The sequence below is a fragment of the Crotalus tigris genome, unplaced genomic scaffold (genome assembly GCF_016545835.1).
Source record: "Crotalus tigris isolate CLP2741 ecotype Arizona unplaced genomic scaffold, ASM1654583v1 scf7180000020906.486998, whole genome shotgun sequence".
In the NCBI taxonomy this organism is placed as follows: domain Eukaryota; kingdom Metazoa; phylum Chordata; class Lepidosauria; order Squamata; family Viperidae; genus Crotalus; species Crotalus tigris.
The window spans coordinates 271758-292610 of NW_024098248.1; the positions used below are offsets into that span (position 1 = coordinate 271758).

General features: G+C 42.4%; 2 protein-coding genes across 2 annotated transcripts in view; both read left to right on the plus strand.

The window, feature by feature from the left end:
- The window catches only part of LOC120319630 (solute carrier family 22 member 13-like), a 35321-nt gene extending 24721 nt beyond the window's left edge, over positions 1-10600 (plus strand). Inside the window, exons 9-10 of the mRNA XM_039368704.1 lie at positions 5380-5589; positions 7774-10600. Of these exons, the coding sequence (XP_039224638.1) occupies positions 5380-5589; positions 7774-7870 (307 nt within the window). The 3' untranslated portion in view covers positions 7871-10600. The remainder of the gene's footprint in view (positions 1-5379; positions 5590-7773) is intronic.
- Positions 10601-11776: 1176 nt separating this feature from the next.
- LOC120319631 (solute carrier family 22 member 13-like) lies at positions 11777-20141 on the plus strand. Its single transcript, XM_039368705.1, has 10 exons — positions 11777-13367; positions 13889-13992; positions 14823-14977; positions 15359-15527; positions 15876-15996; positions 16831-16925; positions 17051-17265; positions 18030-18138; positions 18458-18673; positions 19123-20141. The coding sequence occupies exons 1-10, from the start codon at positions 12996-12998 to the stop codon at positions 19139-19141; spliced, it is 1575 nt and encodes a 524-aa protein (XP_039224639.1). The 5' UTR covers positions 11777-12995; the 3' UTR covers positions 19142-20141.
- Positions 20142-20853: the final 712 nt, after the last annotated feature.

Consider the following 20853-nt stretch of genomic DNA (forward strand, 5'->3'; position numbering starts at 1 on the left):
CTCTGCAGTCTTTCCAAAGTCTTAACATGTTTTTTTTGAATCATGGTGATCAAAACTAGATGCAATATTCCAAGTGTGGTCTTATCAAAGCATTGTCATGTGGCACTGTCACATCGGGCGATCTTGAAGCTATCCCTAGTCTACCAAAGAGAAGAAATAGGGGTGACATGATAACTGTCTTCCAGTACTTGAGAGGCTATGACAGAGAAGTGGGGATTGACGTATTCTCCATAGGGCCCAAGAGCAATGAGTTAAAGAAAGGTCCAACTTGGCATTCAGGAGAAATTTCCTGACAGAACATTTAATCAATGGAACGGCTAGCTCCAACATTGGAGGTTTTCAAGAAGAGATTGGACAACCATTTGCCTGGGATAGTATAAGTTGTCCTGCATTGAGCAAGAGGTTAGACTAGAAGACTTTTGAGGTCCTTTCCAAGTCTATGATTCTATGTTCCATAGTTTACGGTCCATGCGCTGTGTTTTCTCCTGCCAGAAATAAACTCAGTTCTATGGGGCTTTCTACGAATGGCCAAAAGGACACAACAGACAACAATTTCTTCACTGTATGCCCCATAATGTTGCCTTCATCTCTTGCCCAGATCACTTTAAGATGGTCTTTAATCTTTTAGCAATAGCAAGAGCACCTAGACTTATATTCCGCTTCACAGTGCTTTACAGCCCTCTCTAAGCGGTTTATAGTCAGCATATTGCCCCCCAAAATCTGGTTTCTCATTTAGATTCAGATAGATAGATAGATAGATAGATAGATAGATAGATAGATAGATAGATAGATAGATAGAGATAGATAGATAGATAGAGATAGATAGATAGATAGATAGATAGATAGATAGATAGATAGATAGATAGGTGGATGGGTGGGTGGATGGATGAATAGATAGATAGGTAGGTAGGTAGGTAGCAATAGCACTTATATTCCGCTTCACAATGCTTTACAGCCCTCTCTAAGCGGTTTACAGAATCAGGCTATTGCCCCCCAACAATCTGGGTCCTCATTTAGATTCATTCAGATAGGCAGGCAGACAGACAGACAGATAGCAATAGCAGTTAGACTTATATAACTTCAGCCGAAGTAGCCTGCAGTACTGCATTCTAACCACTGTACCACCGCAATGGATGAAAGTAATAGATTATTTCTCCCATCAGGCTATATTTTAAGACCAGACCTGGCTGTGGAATTCTGGGAGCTGAAGTCCACATGCCTTAAAATTGTCAAGGTTGAAAAACACTGGATTAAAGGATTGGAGGCTAAAACATATGAAGAACGGTTGCAGGAATTGGTATGGCTAGTCTGGAGAAAAAAAAGACTAGGGGGGACATGATAGCGGTCTTCCAATATCTAAGGGGATGCCATAGGGAGGAAGGAATCAAGCTCTCTGACAAAAAGCAACAGATGGACACTAATCAAGGAGAGAAGCAACCTGGAATTAAGGAGAAACTTCCTAACAGTGAGGATAATACAGAGCCGAGGTGGCGCAGCGGTTAGAGTGCAGTACTGCAGGCCACTTTAGCTGACTGTGTTCAGCAGGTCAGCGGTTCAAATCTCACCGGCTCAAGGTTGACTCAGCCTTCCATCCTTCCAGGGTAGGTAAAATGAGGACCCAGATTGTTGGGGGCAATGTAAATATATATATATATATATATATATATATATATATATATATATAATATATATATAGGTCTTTGGTTGTTCGGGTTTTCTCCCGCGTAAAATTGGAAGTGTCTTGGCAACGTTTCGACGAAGTCACATTCGTCATCTTCAGGCTGGTGTTTTATATATATATACATTGCTTACTAGTGTACACCGCTTAGAGAGTGCTTGCACTTAAAGCGGTATATAAGTCTCATAAATAAATAAATAAAATAATTAATTAGTGGAACGGCTTCCCTTCAGAACTTGTGGGTGCTTCATCACTGGGGGTTTTTTAGAAGAGACTGGATAGCCACTTGTCTCAATTTGTATAAGGACTCCTGCCTGAGCAGGGGTTGGACTAGAAGACCTCCAAGGTCCCATCCAGCTCCATTCTGATTGAAATTGAGAAGCTAGTTTTGCTCAGGCACCAGATGATGTGATTCACTGACCTTGACATTGATGCTATAGTCTGGCCAACTGGCCAGCTGCTACTGATCAGCCATCAGCGTAGGCTGCTCGTGGGGAAGAATTTTTCTCTAGCCTTGATTAAGGGGAGGGGGGGAGGCGAAATAATTGCTCAGGTCTGGGAAAAGCGGAAAGCATGAGAAAGTGTAAATGGTATGCAGGGAACAACCCTGGGAAAGTGATGCGGCCAAGGAAATAAGCAGATAAAAAACAGAGAAGCTTATTTTTTCAGAATCTTTAATGAAACCTTAGTAGATCTGTGGCTGCAGTTTTCCTATCTGATCTACCAAATAGCACAATAACACACACCCCCATCTCAACTTTGTTGTTTCTCAAGAGACACAAAGGGAAAATTTGGGGCAGACTTTCACATTTCCGCCACAATACCTTACGACAATAAAGTAGTCCTCCTATAAGCCCTGAATTGTGTGTTTCTTGACTTGCTGATTGACATACAGGCATCTCCTTTCCCCCTCCCCCTCCCTCTGGGCCTGATCCTGCAGGGTTATCCTTCTTTGGACAGACAAATCACTTGACTTCTCCTACTGGGTTTTCTCTCCTCCTTACTCCAGATTAATCAGAAGAGTAGCTGAGCTATGATGACCACTGAAGTGGGGGTGAAGAGGGGGGCTCTCTGGGCTTCAGGGAAAAGTCCACCCATGCACCCACCCAGCCACCCAACTGGGATTGTCAGCTACTAGTAATAGTAGTAAAGTTGGAAGGGACCTTGGAGGTCATCTAGTCCAACCCCCTGCTCAGGCAGGAAACCCTACACCATTTCGGACAAATGGCTGTCCAGTCTCTTCTTAAAAACTTCCAGTGTTGGAGCATTTACTGCTTCTGGAGGCAGGTTGTTCCACTGATTAATTGTTCTCACTGTCAGGAAGTTTCTCCTTAGTTCTAGGTTGCTTCTCTCCTTGATTAGTTTTTACCCGTTGCTTCTTGTCCTGCCTTCAGGTGCCTTGAAGAATAGCTTGACTCCCTCTTCTTTGGGGAAGTCCCTGAGATATTGGAATACTGCTATCATGTCCCCCCTTGTCCTTCTCTTCGTTAAACTAGACATACCCAATTCTAGCAACCGTTCCTTATATGTTTTAGCCTCCAGTCCCCTAATCATCTTTGTTGCTCTTCTCTGTACTCTTTCTAGAGTCTCAACATCTTTTTTACATCGTGGTGACCAAAACTGGATGCAGTATTCCAAGTGTGGCCTTACCAAGGCATTGAAGAGTGGTATTAATACTTCACGTGAGCTTGATTCTATCCCTCTGTTAATGCAGCCTAGCACTGTGTTGGCCTTTTTGGCAGCTGCAGCACACTGCTGGCTCATATTTAGGTGATTGTCTACTAGGACTCCGAGGTCCCTCTCACAGTTACTACTATTGAGCATGGTGCCACCTATGCTGTACTTGTGCATTTGGTTTTTCTTGCCTAAATGTAGAACCTTGCTTTTTTCACCATTGAATTTCATTTTGTTAGTTAGTGCCCAGTGTTCAAGTCTGTCCAGATCCTTCTGTATCTTAAGCCTGTCTTCTGGAGTGTTGGCTATTCCTGCCAGCTTGGTGTCGTCTGCAAATGTGATGAGTTCCCCATCTATCCCTTCATCCAAATCGTTGATGAAGATGTTGAAGAGTACTGGGCCCAGAACAGAGCCCTGGGGCACCCCACTACACACTTCCCTCCATGTAGATGTGGTTCCATTGAGGACCACTTGCTGAGTACGGCCAGTCAGCCAGCTACAGATCCATCTGGTGGTGGTTCTGTCTACCCCACATTTTTCTATCTTATCAAGTAGTAGCTACTGTTTGAGTTAGCAGCTTCTGAAGAGTTGGGGGAGGTAGGAAGAGAAAGTGGGGAGGGTCTGCCAAAAACTGTGAATCATTGCACTGCTGTGGAGGTTTCCCCAGTGGCTGATTGACAGGTGGTCCTCCACTTACGACCTCAATTGAGCCAGCATTTATGTTGTTAAGTGAGACATTTGTTGAGTCAGTTTTGCCTCATTTTACACATTTTTCTGGTTGTTAAGCAAATCCCTAAAGGTGTTAAATTAGTAACACGTTTGTCAACTAAATTTAGCTTTCCCCATTGACTTTGCTTGGCAAAAGGTTGCAAAAGGGAATCACGTGAGCCCGAGACATGGCGACCGTCATAAATATGAGGCAGTTGCTAAGAATCTGAATTCTGATCACGTGACCATGGGGAGGGGTGCTGCAACAGTTTGTGAAAAATGGTCATAAGTCACTTTTTTCCAATGCTGTTGTATCTTCAGACGCTCACTAAATAGAATGAACCGTTGTAAGTCAAGGGCTATCTATATATATTTCTTTGTATTCCAGCTTTATTAGTTTTACAAATAAATCAAGGCAGAAAAAATGTCCAACACCTCTTAGTTTCCCCATATCCTCATCCTCTTAGTTTCCCCACCACAACAGCCCTCTGAGGTGGGTTGGGCTGTGAGAGAGGCACTGGCCCAATGTCACCCAGCCAGCTTTCTTGAACAGAACAGAACAACAGAGTTGGAAAGGACCTTGGAGGTCATCTAGTCCAACCCTCTGCAGGAAACCCTAAGCCAGGGGTGTCAAACTCAATTTCATTAAGGGCCGCATCAGCATTGCGGTTGCCCTCAGGGGGCTGGGTGGGTGTGGCCAGGGTGGGTGTGGCCTACTGGGTGGGTGTGGATGGAGTGGGTGTGACCTACTGGGTGGGCGTGGCCAGCTCTACATCATTCGCCTCAAGGATGCTTGGGGGGGCCTGGGCAGGAGTGGGGCAGGTCTGAGGGTCTCTTGCAGAAGGGGGTGGGACCGGGGCAAGCGCCAAGGCATGGTCCATTGGAGGAGCCTCACTGTTCCTCTCAGGCCATGCGGGGGAGGGGCTTATGGAGCTAAGGCTGAATGCGTTTCAGCATAGAGGGCCACTTCAAAATTGTACATTGGCTCCCAGCTGGCCTGGGCCAGGGCCAAGGCAGCGGGGGCCGTTCCCTCACTGTTTCCAGGATGGCTTCGCGGGCCACATGAAACCACTTCGTGGGCCGCATCCAGCCCCCGGGCCTTGTGATTGACATGTCTTCCCTATACCATTTCAGACAGATGGTTGTCCAGTCTCTTCTTAAAAAAAGTTGCGATACGTCGCGGGTTTGACATTCCTGTTCTAGAGGCAGGTAGTTCCACTGGTTAATTGTTATGACTGTCAGGAAATTTCTCCTTAGTTCTACTAAGTTCTACTTAGTTCTCTAGGTTTCATCTGGCCTCTGTTTTGCTTCCCTATCAGGCAGACCGGACTCGGAGTATGTCAGATGACAGCCCGAGTAGCTGGAATCATCTCCCCACTGATTGGTCTCCTGGGCAAATATCACACCTCTCTGCCCGTGGTGATCTTTGGAAGTACAGCTGTTCTTGGTGGCCTCTTTTCTCTCCTTCTCCCAGAGACGCTTGGCAAGGAACTCCCTGATTGTATGGATGATCTGACCCACAAACCAAGGCAAGATCCATGGGAAGGTCTGACGTTTGCTTGATACGTTTGGCCTCGCTGGTCCAGGAGAAGCAAACCTAGGCTTAGATCCACTTAGAGGTCAATTGTCTTAAGGCACTTTGCCCAGTTTTGTAGCCACCAAGGGCATGTGCCATCAAGTGGGACAAGTTAAGGCAAGCCTCAAAGGATGTCCTTAGTCAAGCCCTTCCTTTGTGCACTGCACTGTGTTGGCAATGTGGAGTAGACTTCCATAGTGATATCTCTGCACATGCTTAAAGAACATAAGCCTCAATTGCTAGCATTATATGTTCTGTTATTCAACTTAAAGAAGGCTCTGGAGCTGGAAAAGATGGAAGGTGGAAGGAGAGAAGAAGGAGGAGGAGGAGGGGAGGGAGAGGGAAGGGAGAGGAGGAAGAAGAAGGTGAAGAGAAGGAGGAGGACTGTTGTGGTTTTCATGCAGACAATGGCCGAAATAGGGATAATGAACAATCTAGAGATTAATATTGGCCAACAAGCAAGAAGTAAGCAATACCCCAATCAAAAAACTACCAATTCAGACAAACAAGCCAATACTAAAAAATATCCTAATGAAGGAAGCACCAAGAAAGAAACATTGACAGGCAAGCTACTTATATATAAATATAGAGCAAACACCACTTCCTAGCACGGATGATGTTACCTAGTTGGGTCATGAAATGTCTGTATGAAAACAACCAAGCTCAGAGAGCACCAAGGACCTCACATTCCTTCTCCTCCTCCTCCTCTCCATAAACCCCATTCCCTTCTAGCACTGATGATATTACCTAGTTGGGTCATGAAACATCTGCAAGAAAACCACCAAGCTCATAGACCACCAAGGACCCCTCATTTCAACCCCAAGCTACAAATATTCTTCTTTATTAAAAACAAGCCAGCTAACCTAGCCACTTTGTTTTCTATCCATAGTTGTCAATTTCTGGCTGAGAACAGATGATCTGCAATTTGCTGGTTTGGTTATTGCTGGCAAGAAAAATTGATTTTTCTTTTCTTTTGTGGCCCTCCTGCTGCTTGGATCTTTATCAGATTTTCTGGGAATCAAATGTTGTCAGTCACTGTTATGGTATAAACAAGACTGATAGTAGCACTTTGCTTGGAAACCAAGCTGGCTTGGATCTCTTTGATGAGAATGCATCAGGGCGTCCCACTGGTTTAACATGATTAGTTGATTAAAAAAAAAATCTGGAGAAAGACAGTTGCTAATCACTTTGCTACTGTGGCAAGGAAACTACACTAATATCTTAAATAACACATGAATGGAACCAATAAAGAAGAATTTTTGAGTTCAGGGTTGAAATGGGGCTTGGTTGTTTTCTTGCAGACATTTCATGACCCAACTAGGTAACATCATCAATGCTAGAAAGGGTTTGCAGAGTGGAGGTGGAGGAGGAGGAAGTTTGTGGGACTCTAGGTCAGTGGTTCTCAACCTTTTTAATGCCGCGACCCCCCAACCGGTCATAAGTCGAGGACTACTCAACCGGTCGTAAGTCGAGGACTACTCAACCGGTCGTAAGTCAAGGACTACTCAACTGGTGCAGCACCGTTTGCAGAATGGGACTTTTGGCGGGCTCAGCAGGGCAGAGACAGCCTGGACAATTCCTATTGGCTTTTGAAAGCCAATAGAATTAGACTCTCTTCAAGAGAGTCTATTCTATTGGCTTTCAAAAGCCAATAGAATAAAAGGGAGCAGCACAGCTAAGGAAAAGGGGGAAAAAATGGCAGACTGCATTGTTTGGCGACCCCCGTGAAATGGTCGTTCGACCCCAAATGGGGTCCCGACCCACAGGTGGAGAACCACTGCTCTAGGTGTTCTCTGAGCTTTGTTGTTTTTTTTACATTTCATTATATTACCACATTAGGTAACATCATCAATGCTAGAAGGGAGTGGGGTTCATGGAGAGTGGGAGAAGGGGGAGGGGGATGGGGAGGAGGACTGTGGGGTCCTTGATGCTCAGGATCCCAGGATATATGTGAGCCAGTTGCCAAGCATCTGAATTTTAATCACATGACCAAGGGGATGCTGCAACGGTTGTAAGTGTGAAAAACGGTCATAAGTCACTTTTTACAGTGTCATAACTTTGAACAGTCACTAAATGAACTGTTGGACTACATATATTACGTATAATGAAACCTGTTTTTAACTTTTCTCTCTTTTAGGAAGAGCAAGGAAGCCAGTGACAGCGTGGAAAATGGATGTACAAAACCAAATAAAGACAATTGTATTAGTGAAAGGATAACCAGCACACATTTCTAAGTCCATGGATGGATCGAGCCAGCATGTCAAGGATGCAGACTGGAGAAAAATTGGTAGATTTCTCTGTACTGTGAGCAGAGCAGGAAAAATTGGTGTACTTGTTTAGAGAGTAAATATCTTTCACATATTAGGCTACAACATAACACAGTTCATGTGATTTGGCTTAGTGGGATCCATGCCATAAAGTGATGGATAAAGTCAGCCATTCTTGGTTTAATCAAGAAACCATGGTTTATTATAATAGGTGCACCGGGTCATTGAGTACACCAGTTGCTTTCAATGGGACTTATTTTGCTAATGATGGTTAATCTATTCTTACTCTAATTGCCAATGCACTGCTTTTGTTTAAGGTATTTTTTTAGTTAGAATTGTTAGCTTTTTTTTTAAAGGAAATCGGTTTAAACACTAGTTTATCATTCATGAGTTAAATCTGTAACAACATGCGAAGCAGAGGAAAAAATAAAGCAGGAGTAAATCTATTCAACTTTGTGCAAACACAGCCAACAATTCTGTTGAATTCAGAAACTCTTTTCTACTTTGGAGATTTAACTTGGTGCCTTGGCACGGGGTGATTTTACCTTTAAAATCTACACCCAGTGAAACCAAATATGCAATTAGTAATTGCAGAGGTCTTTTTTTTTTTTAGGGAAATTGCAGGTGAGGACCTCCCATTCTGAAATGGGACCAAGAGTTTTCATTTTGCTGATTCTTCTCAGATGTTCTCAATCCAAATTATCACCTTTCCACATCAGCATTTTGCTTTCTTTCTCCCAATCTTTGGCTTTACTTTCTTTCTTTCTTTCTTTCTTTCTTTCTTTCTTTCTTTCTTTCTTTCTTTCTTTCTTTCTTTCTTTCTTTCTTTCTAAAGGAAAAGATTGTTCCTATTCTTGAGTTGTTGTTCTTCAGGTCGGCCACACCCAAATCTCTGGAATTTCTTTGATTCTCCTTTGTCTGCATGTCACCAATAACAAAAAAACACCAAAACACTTATTACCACATAAAGCTTCCTTTTGGGGGGAAAAATTCATTTCTTTAAAAAAAAAAAAAAAAGGATGGTGAATGCCAGCAAAGATGAAGCTAAGAAATGCAGATTTTTAAGGAAGAGGGAGATCTTAGGGCAGACATAACAAAACAATATAGAAAAATTGGTTTGGTTGTCTATCCTTCCATGCTAAGGGGGCAACCCACATAAAACACCCCATGAGAAGCTGAACATGATGAGCAGCTGTCATTTAAAACAGCAGATGGACGAGAATGAGTTGGGGGTGGGTGATCTTGAATGGGACAATTTTGGTGGAATATGGGACCAAGAGAGAGCAAACTTTAGATAGTTTGATTGAGAAGGTCAAGATGGACCCTCCCTAGAAGTTCTCAGAGTATATCTTCAATGATGCAAGCAATTGTTTTAGTGGGACAAGAGTGCTTCTATGGGTGAAGAACAATAAAGGAAATTGCTCAGAAGTAACTCTGTATGTCTTTCTTGGTTTTTTGGGTGTGTGTGTGTGACAATAATAAAAATAGAAGTATATGGCTGTGTGGATGGTCATCTGTGAATTAATAGCCAGTAGGACGTCTATAATGTAAGATGAATCCTGAAGAACATTGTTGGCAACATAAGGACAACTCATAATCTGAGGAGCCATAGAGAGGTGGTGGTCTGTGTGGTCTGGATAGACCTTATTTTTTATCCAGTTGTCCCCATGTACATATTATTGTCACAGCTTTTGACTGTGACTGTGCATCCACCACGATGAGGCTCCCAAGAACCTGTCAACCAGCTACTGGATCAGGAGATGAATTAGATTCGGTTGAGATCAATATTTGGGCTGGGGTCCTTTAGAGTCATTGTCCATCCTTCCATAAATGGTATTGAATGTCCCACAATTACATTTTGAATTGATCCCAATGAGGAGGACTGTTATTATGATGAAAAGTTCTTTTAAATTACATCCCAGCCTGCTTAGAAGAACATCAAAAGCTTTTGAGAAGTCCAACAGAATCATTCAGATCTAGTTTGGTTTAGTGGTGAAAGCTCCCAGCCAACTTTTATGTCTAAGGTGGAACTGGAATTCACAGTCTCCTGGTTTTTAGGCCAGCACCTTAACCACTGCACCAAACTCCCTCTCATTTCATGTCACTTCTTCAGCAGATCATGTGCAGATATAACAAGGTGAAACCCTAAAGGTGAGGTCTTGCAAAGAATCTCTCAGCATCCTTGGGTTGTACAAATGGAGCAATATTCAGTGTATCTGGCAAGAAGGACTCCAAGTTACATCAGCTGGACAAAGAACTAATTATAATATTCATGTTGGCATGTGATGTGATACAAGCAATTTCATTTACAAAACATCATACATACTGATCGCAATAAATGATTTGAATGGCCTCTATTTTTCTTCACATGGACCGTTGTGTAAAAAAGCTCAGCTAGATGTCTCTGTTGTTGCTATCTGAAACATTGTTTTGGTATTCAAATGGGATCAGAATTGTATCCCAAATAATTGCCCGGCTAATTATGGTGAACAGTTGACAAAGTGAGAGGGTTTTTGGTGACACTGTAGTCTTTTGGTTGTCTAACCTGGCCTAGGAAGCAGAAGAATGAAGTCACGCTCCTAAGATGCCTTCAAAAGCACAGCTATCTTGACCAAAATGGCCTGTTTTTCTCACGTGCATGAGATAGTAGTTGCAGATCTAAGATTTCCCAGCTCCAGATATACAGGCTGTCCTAAACTTACAACACCTCATTTAGTGACCGTTCAAAGTTACAATGGCACTGAAAAAAGTGACATGACCATTTTTTATACTTACAACCCTTTGCAGCATCCCCCATGGTCACGTGATCAATATTCAGATGCTTGACAACTGACTCGTACTTATGACTGTTGCTCTGTCTTAAGGTCATGTGATCCCCTTTTGTGATCTTCTGACAAGCAAAGTCAACGGGGGAAGCCAGATTCACTTAACAATCGTGTTGCTAATTTAACCACTGCAGCGTTTCACTTAACAACTGTGGCAAAAAAGGTCATAAAATGGGGCAAAACTCTCTTAACAAATGTCTCACTTAGCAACATGAATTTTGGGCTCAGTTGTGGTCATAAGTCAAGGACTACCTGTTATTAGACCATTTCTATATGGATTTATTTTAGGACCTAGGAACAAAATGGAATCCTGGTTTTGGAAAACATCTTCCTTCGGGGTTTTCTCCTGTTTGTCTATTGGGCTTGCCAACAATACATAGCCATCTCTATTTCTCTGAAGTAATTAGCAGCAAAGCTTTTTAGACAATACAACCCGTGCATTGTTTTAATTAGCAGTGGAACATCTTAAATGGCTCAAGGACTTAATTCAGGCTGTGTTGTTTTCTTACTCCATTTCTGCTGCCATTGTTTTGGTAAAGTTGCTAGCTACTTCTCAGAAGTATTCTGTTGTACGCATTTTTTCCCCTCCTGTTGTTTTCCTTACGGGATCAGGAGAGAACGAACTAACAATGATAAGACATTTGAGTGGGAAAGGCTCATCTCTGTGCTTATGTAACATGTGTGTGTTATGCAAAGGGGGTGTGTGTCTGTGCACACAGGTGTTTGATATAACTGTGAAACAAAGGCAGCTAGTTATTTCTTAAAAGCTATAAAAGTGCTGGGAGGGGCACTTTTCTCTTCACTTTTTGGGCGCTTGGTGAATCTCTTCCAGCGGTGAGCAGGTACTAACTTTGCAATAATAGAAAAAACTGCTCTAGCTTGTGCTGCAAGTTTCTTAGACAGCTATGCCGGCCTCTTCATGATATTTTTTTGAGAAAATAATTTCAAGGTGATTTCATGAATTGACCTCCATGTTTCTTTGCCTTTATTTAGCAACTTTAGTTCTCATTTTTACAAATATCTCATGTTTTCTTGCTTTCTCATTTCTGCAGATAGAGCAAAATTAGTTTTTTTCTTTTTTAAAAAAAGCCTATTTTAACAAACTATTTGTTTTTATTGCTCTCCATTTCTCCAAATAGGTTTTAAAATGCTGCCTAATATACTGTCTTTGCAACAATTTTCTGTGATTAATTTTACATGTTACTTTAAAGAATATTTGTATTATTTTTGCACATTTTTGATATATCTTTATCAACTGAAATGCAAAATTTGGATTATTGCACATTCTGAGGAATGTTTTTACTCATTTGTTCTATAATACCAAATGAGATGCATTCCAGTACAAATAAAACAGGTTCGTTTCTACTGTATACCTGCTGGAGTCCGTTTGTTTTTCAGCGATCTTTTTTGATAGTTTAAGGACATACGGGGCTTTCTTAAATGATTTAAATTAAGTTAATCTTAATTTGCTACCCAGGTTAAACCCCTTTTGTGTAGGTATTTTATCAAACATGCAATTTACATGCCTAATACGAAGCCCATTTGTTTTATAGCTTGCTCTTGTTCACTGCTTTGATTTGAAGCGGTTTAAATTGCAAGCCGCTCTTAGCGTAGCAGCTAAAGCGGTATTTCTCAACCGTGGCAACTTTTAAGATGAGTGGGCTTCAACTCCCCGTAGTTGCGTCTAATTTAAAGAGTTTATTCAAACAAGCTAAAGCGGCGCCTCTCACTTCGGCGACTTTAAATGACTTTAAAATTCCACAGCGGAGGAATTTAAGCGCCTCTCATTTCAAAGCGGCCCAGGTCGAGGGAAAAAAAAAGAAAAGGCGAAACGCCGCTTTAGCTCTGCGCTAGGAGTTGCGCGCGTAATTTAAAGTTGCCTATTCAGACAACAAGCTAAGGCAGCGTCTCTCAACCTCGGCAACTTTTAAGATGAGTGGATTTTAGTGCCCACAATTCTGCAGCCGTGGAACTGAAGTCCAGTCGCTTTAAAGTTGCCGAGGTTGAAAAACGCGGCTTTTGCGGCTATGCTAAAAACTGCCTGCGATTTTAAAATGCTCATTCAGACAACCAGCCAGAGCCGCGTTTCTCAATTGTAAGGAGAGCGGATTTAGAATTTCGCAGCTATGGAATTGAAGTCCACGCATTTTTCTGCCTTGCTTCCTTGCTCTCTCTTTCTCTTACTTTATTATTGTTGCTGATTTTGTTTATATTTTAATTTCAGACACTCAGTTTCACGACAGTTTAATCCGGCATTGGAATTTACAATGTCAGGATTTGGAGAAGTCTTGAAGATGATTGGCGAATATGGGGCGTTTCAGAAATGCTTGGTGTTGCTGCTTTGCATCCCAAGTTTCTTGACCCCTTTTCACATGTTCGGCCAAATCTTCATTAGCATCGATGTGCCTCACTACTGCAACACCAGCTGGATCCGAGCAATTAGCCCCAACTTAACCATTCAACAGGTGTTAAACTTAACAATTCCTAAGGGAATGGATGATTCTCTGGATGAATGTTCTAGATTTACTCCAGTAGATTCGGACATTGAATCGATCATAAAATACGGGCTCAATTCTACCCAGGGTTGTGAACAAGGATGGGTGTATCCGACAATGAGCGTGCCAACTCTGGTTACCGAGGTATGTGTATCACTGCATTCCTTTTAAATGATTCTAATCGTGAGAATTGCCTCATCCTTTTCAAAGCAATTGATGGAATTGGGGCAGCTTTCCTGTTATCCTAGAGCAGTGTTTCCCAACCTTGGCAATTTTAAGGCATGTGGACTTCAACTCCCAGAATTCTGGGAGTTGAAGTCCACATGCCTTAAAATTGCCAAGGTTGAGAAACACTGTGGACCTAGAGCAGTGGTTCTCAACCTGTGGGTCGGGACCCCGTTTGGGGTCGAATGACCATTTGGGTCGGGACCCCCATTTGGGGTCGAACGACCTCGCCAAACAAGGCTGTCCGCCATTTCCCCCTCCTTTTCTTTGGCCACGTCCCTGGCACCCAGTGATGTATAAGTGGTTGGGGGTCATCACAACATGGGGAACTGTATTATGGGGTCACGGCATTAGAAAGGTTGAGAACCACTGGCGTAGAGAATGCTGGCTGGGAATTCAGGAAGTTAACTAAAGTGTAATTTTATCTTTGTCTCCTTTAGTTTGATCTGGTCTGCGACCAAAGGGACTTAAACGACATCTCCCAATCCATTTTCATGGGTGGACTTCTGGCTGGATCGCTGATCTTCGGCTCACTGAGTGACAGGTAAGGTGACACATTTCACACAGCAGCTTCTGCCGCCCGGGAGGTTGAAGGGGTGGTTTAGCAGTCTGTGCAGGCAAGGTGTCAAAAAGAGATCCACAGAGACTCCGACTCAAAAGTTAACTTCTGTGCCGGCAATCCATGCCCTGCCTCTTTTTACACGTGTTTTACTTCTGGATTATCTGTTCCCCAATCTAATTCTTCAGGTCTTTCAAAAGTAGACCCATTACTTCTTTAATGAGTCCATTCTGCTTTGTCTGGCTTGCTTCCTTCTCTTTCCTTCAGTGTTTTCAGCATTATGGATGTCTCCAGAGACCTGGATCTTTCATGGAATGTGTCGCAAATCAGATCATCAAGATGGTGGTAATCACATCCATGGGGTCAAAGCCCTACCTGTGTGCATGTTGAAGATAGTGCTCTAATCCCATGGTTATGCTTGCTATCTTCACTTCATTTGACCCTCCTCTTGAAGGCTCTCCAGCCCAGCTTTGTTTGCTATACAAACCCAACTTACTTTTCTCTAGGTCAGTGGTTCTCAACCTGTGGGTCGGGACCCCATTTGGGGTCAAACGACCATTTCATGGGGGTCGCCAAACAAGGCTGTCCGCCATTTTTCCCCCTTTTCTTTGGCCACACCCCTGGCACCCAGTGATGTACAAGTGGTTGGGGGTCACCACAACATGGGGAACTGTATTATGGGGTCGCGGCATTAGAAAGGTTGAGAACCACTGACCTAGGGAAAACAGCCCGTGGATTTTTCTTTAAAAAAAGTGTTGTTGATGTTTTTTCATTCTGAGCATTACAACTGACCCTTCTTACATTGTTTTCTCCAGGATTGGCAGTCGGATGTCCATCCTAATTACCCTGTTCATAATGGGATTCTTTGGGACTGCATTAAGTTTGGCCCCGCATTTCTACGTCTACATTGCCCTGAGATTGGTCGTAGGAGCAGCCCTGGCTGGGATCAGCATCAGCATTGCAACCTTGAGTAAGTCCTAGAAGCCCAAATGTCAATTTCTAAAAAGATCACACCCTTTGCTTTTCAAACCAATGTACTGTAACTTGATTTTTGAGGTTCCAGGAAGTTCTCAGTATATTTCTCATCTCAAGACTTGGAGAAATTGTGCCACTGGCTTCCTTTGTCTGCATTTCAAGCTGGGGGTCTCTGGGGTGCCACAAAGGGGGTTCAGAGGGTCCAGAAGACACTGGGTCAAAATGTAGAGGTGCTCAGTGGCAGATTTTGATTGCAGACTGTAAACTGAGACCTTTATTCAATGTTCAGGGTTGGGAAAGGATTTCTGAATGGAAAATGCAGTGGGTGGACAAGTTTCTTTGTGAAGAGACTTTTGAGGTTTTCTATTCCCTTTAGGTTCGGAGTGGGTGGGCCCATCTTACCGTCCACAGGCACTGATCATCATTCATTGTGCCAATGCGCTGGGTCAAATGGCTCTAGCTGGCGTGGCCTACTTTGTCCGTGACTGGCGACTGTTTCAAATAACGACCTCAGCCCCTGCATTTCTCATCTTTTTCTATGCTTGGTAAGCCTCTTGCATTTCTGCTAGAAGGAATTTGCATCTTCAGCTTTTGGTGGGCATCCAAAATCTGTTCCTGCGATTTGAACTTACATTTTTGATTCAGGTCAGTTTGATTTTTGCTAATATACTTGATTGTTCTCAACTTTGGTGATTTAAAAGATTTGGACTTCAACTCCCAGAAATTCCCAGCCAGCATGTGGAGTTGAAGTCCAGGCTTCTTAAAATTTCCGAGGTTAAGAAACATTGGCCTACAAGAAAGTGTACACTCTTGTTGCTATTTGAATTCAGTTCATTCACACACACACACACAATTCTGTTTCCACTTCTGATTTATGTTTTTATCTGTTGCAGGGTCCTTCCAAGCTCTGCTCGATGGCTGATAACCAAAAAGAAAATGGGAGAAGCCAAAGATATCCTCCTAAGAGCTGCTGCCATCAACAACCAAACCTTTTCTGTGGATATTCTGGATCAGGTACCAAACACGTAGTTGTTTTAATGCTCCTTTAGAGCAGTGGTTCTCAACCTGTGGGTCGGGACCCCATTTGGAGTCGAACGACCATTTCACGGGGGTCGCCAAACAACGCAGTCTGCCATTTTTTCCCCCTTTTCCTTAGCTGTGCTACTCCCTTTTATTCTATTGGCTTTTGAAAGCCAATAGAATAGACTCTCTTGAATAGAGTCTAATTCTATTGGCTTTCAAAAGCCGATAGGAATTGTCCAGGCTGTCTCTGCCCTGCTGAGCCTGCCAAAAGTCCCATTCTGCAAACAGTGCTGCACCAGTTGAGTAGTCCTCGACTTATGACTGGTTGGGGGGTCGTGGCGTTAAAAAGGTTGAGAACCACTGCTTTAGAGGAACATTTTAGAAAAGAACACTTTAAAAAGGAGATCAAAATTGGCTTTATTACTCTTTTCCAATGCTATAACTTCTAGGTTTTTTTTCCTTCCTATGGTTCTTAACTTCTTTTCCTCCCAGAAGGGATCTTTTGGATAAAATGTCTTGCTTTTACCTTCTCTCCTTCTTTTTAAAGTTATGGCTAAAACTTCTGCCCAACTTTACAAAACAAGGCTCAAACGCTGCTTTTTTATCCCAAAAGTACACAGGTATTCCTTGACATACTGCCATCCATGCAGTGATTGTTGAAAGTTACAACAGCACTGAAAAAAGTGACTTACTACTTGCACTTAGGACTGTCACAGCATCCTAACCAAAATTTAGGAGCTTAGCAGCCATCATATATTTTACAGGATAGTAACCATGAAATCTGACTACTGTAATGTTTTGTCTTCCATTTTGTGCTCATTGCAGTTGGCTCCGGAAAAGAAGGTGTCCCATAGATACATCCTAGACCTTTTCAAGAAATCGTATCTGAGGAACATGACTTTGATCATGGCTTGGGTGTGGTAAGTCTTCTTTAAAAGGCATTTAAAAAAAACAACAACTCACAAAGCAGATGTATTTTCAATGTAATGTATGGGAAGCTGATGCAACTTCTCAGAAGCATCTCAACTTCTCGTTCTACCCTCAGGTTTGTGGATAGTCTGGTGTATTACGAACTGAGTCTTCACATTGGGGATTTTGGCTTGAACATCTACTTGACCCAACTCATCTTTGGAGCTGTGGAAATCCCATCTCGCATCCTCTCCATTTTTCTGCTCGAATGGATCGGGAGGAAGAAGTGCCAATCCACTTGGCTCATCCTGGGAGGAATCATGTGTGTGATCATCTGTGTGATCCCCAAAGGTATGTTAGATATTTGGGAATCAAAATAGCAAGGTGGTCTTGGCAGCTCAAAACATTGCAGTGACCTGATTTAGCAGGGTTGATTGTTTATGTGCCATAAAAGTTGTTTTTAACCCTTGGCAATCACACAGCTGAGATTTTTCTCCACAAAGATCTGTCTCCAACCTGGTCCTTCATGTCTTGCAAAGATGTCCCATTTACCACTGTAGCTTTTTCTTTTTCCTTTCATCTTTTTCAGCATTAGAGCCTTTTTTTTTTCAGAGAAAAATGAGATGTGCAGGCATTGACCCCAACTCTTAATTTATGTTTTCCAATTTTGTATTTTCTCCTTGGTGGCATCTCATTAGTGCAGTGGTTCTCAACCTGTGGGTCGGGACCCCATTTGGGGTCGAACGACCATTTCACGGGGGTCGCCAAACAAGGTTGTCCGCCATTTTTTTCCCCTTTTCTTTGGCCACGCCCCTGGCACCCAGTGATGTATAAGTGGTTGGGGGGTCACCATAACATGGGGAACTGTATTATGGGGTCGCGGCATTAGAAAGGTTGAGAACCACTGCATTAGTGACTGAGCCTTCCTGATTAGGGCAGGTATTCAATAAGTAACTAAAACTTTTTTCCTGAAAAGGGTCATAGAAACCAACCTAAACCCACTCATGGATTTATGTAAAGCTAGATCCCAATTTTTAAGCTTTCAAATGTTCTGTAATACCTCAAGTTAGATCTTCTGTGCTCTTTTTCACCTCACTGTGTTTTTTTCTCTCCAGAATTCCCTATTATTGTGACTGTGCTGGCCGTGATTGGAAAGTCTGCTATGGCTGCTTCCTTTTCAACCACTTATCTCTTTTCTGCTGAGATATTTCCCACAGTTGTGAGGTAAAGATATTATTTATGTGTTTTTATTGTTTATTTACTTACTTGATTTATAAAGACACCTCAATCAAGCACTGTGACTCTGGACAGCACAAACAACAAAATAAGAAGTGTGCCCTCCCCATTATTAAAATAAATGCAATATATAATTTGTCTGCAGTGTTTTTCAAACTTGGCAACTTTAAGATGTGTAGACTTCAGCTTCCAGGATTCCCAGAAGAGAAGACGTTCACATTATTTGCTTCTCATTTCTTTTAATCTGAAGACTTTTTACCAGTAAGATAGAGTGACTCAATTTGTTTTATTCTATTTCTTCCACCAGACAATTCGCCCTTGGCTTGTGCTCCATGTCTGCTCGTGTTGCGGGCATCCTTGCGCCATTAGTTGGCATGTTGGCCAGATATCACCTTGCTATTCCTATGTTCATCTGTGGAAGCTCAACGCTGGTTGCAGGAATCCTCTGCTGTTTCCTTCCTGAGACACGCAACAGAGATCTTCAGGATACTACACCTGAGCCTGAAGCCGCACCAGCCCAGAAGTGAGTTTATTAAATGTATTTGTTTCTCGAATTTATATCACTGCCAAACGCACAAATCTCTGGGTGTCTTACCACATTAGTTAGTGTGGGTAGCAAAGACCCTTGGAGAGCAGAAGGGACACGGAGAGAAAGACGATTCTGCAGATTCTCAACCTTCCACGTCATGGTTGTCTCAGAGATGCTTTTTCAAAAGGCCACTGGACTTTCAACTCTGTTATTCTGTGAAGCTTCTGGGGTAAGAAGTGAAGTGTTTTCAAAGAAGAAGAAAAAAAGCCCAGTTGCCTTTTGAAAAAGCATCTTTGGGACAGAGAGAAAGAGAAAGAAGCATCCAAGTCCACCTTTCCTTGTTCCAAGTCTTTCTGTTGCTGTGTTTCTCAATCTTAGCTCCTTGAAGATGGATGGACTTCAACTCCCTGTTTCAATGTATTTCTTTTCCTTTGAGGATCCAGGAGATTCATCTCCACATAGGCTGTGAACTGGAAACCATAACTGAAGAAGAAATTACGGAGGAAGGACCTGTCAAGAAAACCTATGTGTAGAACCAAGAAGCTTATTGAGTTCTGGACTTTACAAGCCATAACTTGGTTTGCTGGTCATCAATGTAAGGTTATGTCATCAATGTGTCTAAGGTTATTCAGAATTATTGCTGAGTATTCTAATCATAGTGTAACATTGACATGTCTTCACATTGTGGTATTGTTTTATATTTGGGGTGCACATATCCTTGGACTGGTGGGCAACAATTGCCCTCCCAGGTACAGCACGATTAGATGCTGACTTTGATTTCTTTGGATCTGCATATCAATAAAACTGCATGACAAAAATCTCTGTTCCCTAGTGTTTTTCTTTTTAAATTTTCTATTTGCTGAAACGTTGCATTCATTATCTGGTGGTCTCTTGGGCTTGGGAACTCAGTGGGCCAGAATAATAATTTTATATTTGGTTTCAAGAAATCCTGAAACAATCAGGAGACATCCTGGAACATGCTTGGCTGACAGGATTATACTGACACTGCCATATCTTTGTGTGAATGTGGTTCAGGGGCACACATGGACACAGAGATGGCCCTCAATATTAGGACATTTTGTTAGTGATTGTTCAAAGACACAATGGTGCTGGGAAAAGTGACTTACTGGCACTTAGAATGTCTATGGAGATTCTCAATCTTCCAGGTCATAGAATATAGGATAAAAGAGTTGGAAGGGACCTTGGAGGTCTTCTAGTCTAACCCTCTGCTCCAGCACAAGAGCCTATACCATTTCAGCCAAACAGTTGTCCAATCTCTTTTTAAAAGCCTCCTGTGATGGAGGCACCCACAACTGATGAAGTTATTCCAAAGGTGCTTTTCAAATGTCATACTTTTCAAACTTCAAACCATGGTATAATATTATAATAATAATAATAATAATAATAATAATAATAATAATAATAATAATAATAATAATAATATAGTAGTAGTGGTAATAGTAGTAGTAGTAGTAGTAAAGTTGGAAGGGACCTTGGAGGTCATCTAGTCCAACCCCCTGCTCAGGCAGGAAACCCTACACCATTTCAGAAAAATGGCTGTCCAGTCTCTTCTTAAAAAATTCCAGTGTTGGAGCATTTACTGCTTCTGGAGGCAGGCTGTTCCACTGATTAATTGTTCTCACTGTCAGGAAGTTTCTCCTTAGTTCTAGGTTGCTTCTCTCCTGGATTAGTTTCCACCCGTTGCTTCTTGTCCTGCCTTCAGGTGCTTTGGAAAATAGCTTAATTCCCTCTTCTTTATGGCAGCCCCTGAGATATTGGAATACTGCTATCATGTCCCCACTTGTCCTTCTCTTCGTTAAACTAGACATACCCAATTCTCGCAACCGTTCCTTATATGTTTTAGCCTCCAGTCCACTAATCATCTTTGTTGCTCTTCTCTGTACTCTTTCTAGAGTCTCAACATCTTTTTTACATCGTGGTGACCAAAACTGGATGCAGTATTCCAAGTGTGGCCTTACCAAGGCATTGTAGAGTGGTATTAATACTTCACGTGATCTTGATTCTATCTCTCTGTTAATGCAGCCTAGCACTGTGTTGGCCTGTGTTTGCTTCCCAAACTTCTTGATTTGAGATTTGAAAACCAAACATGCTTCCCAAGCTTCATGGTTGTCCCAAAACGTGTTTTTCAAAAGGTAACTGGTCTTTCTTGATTT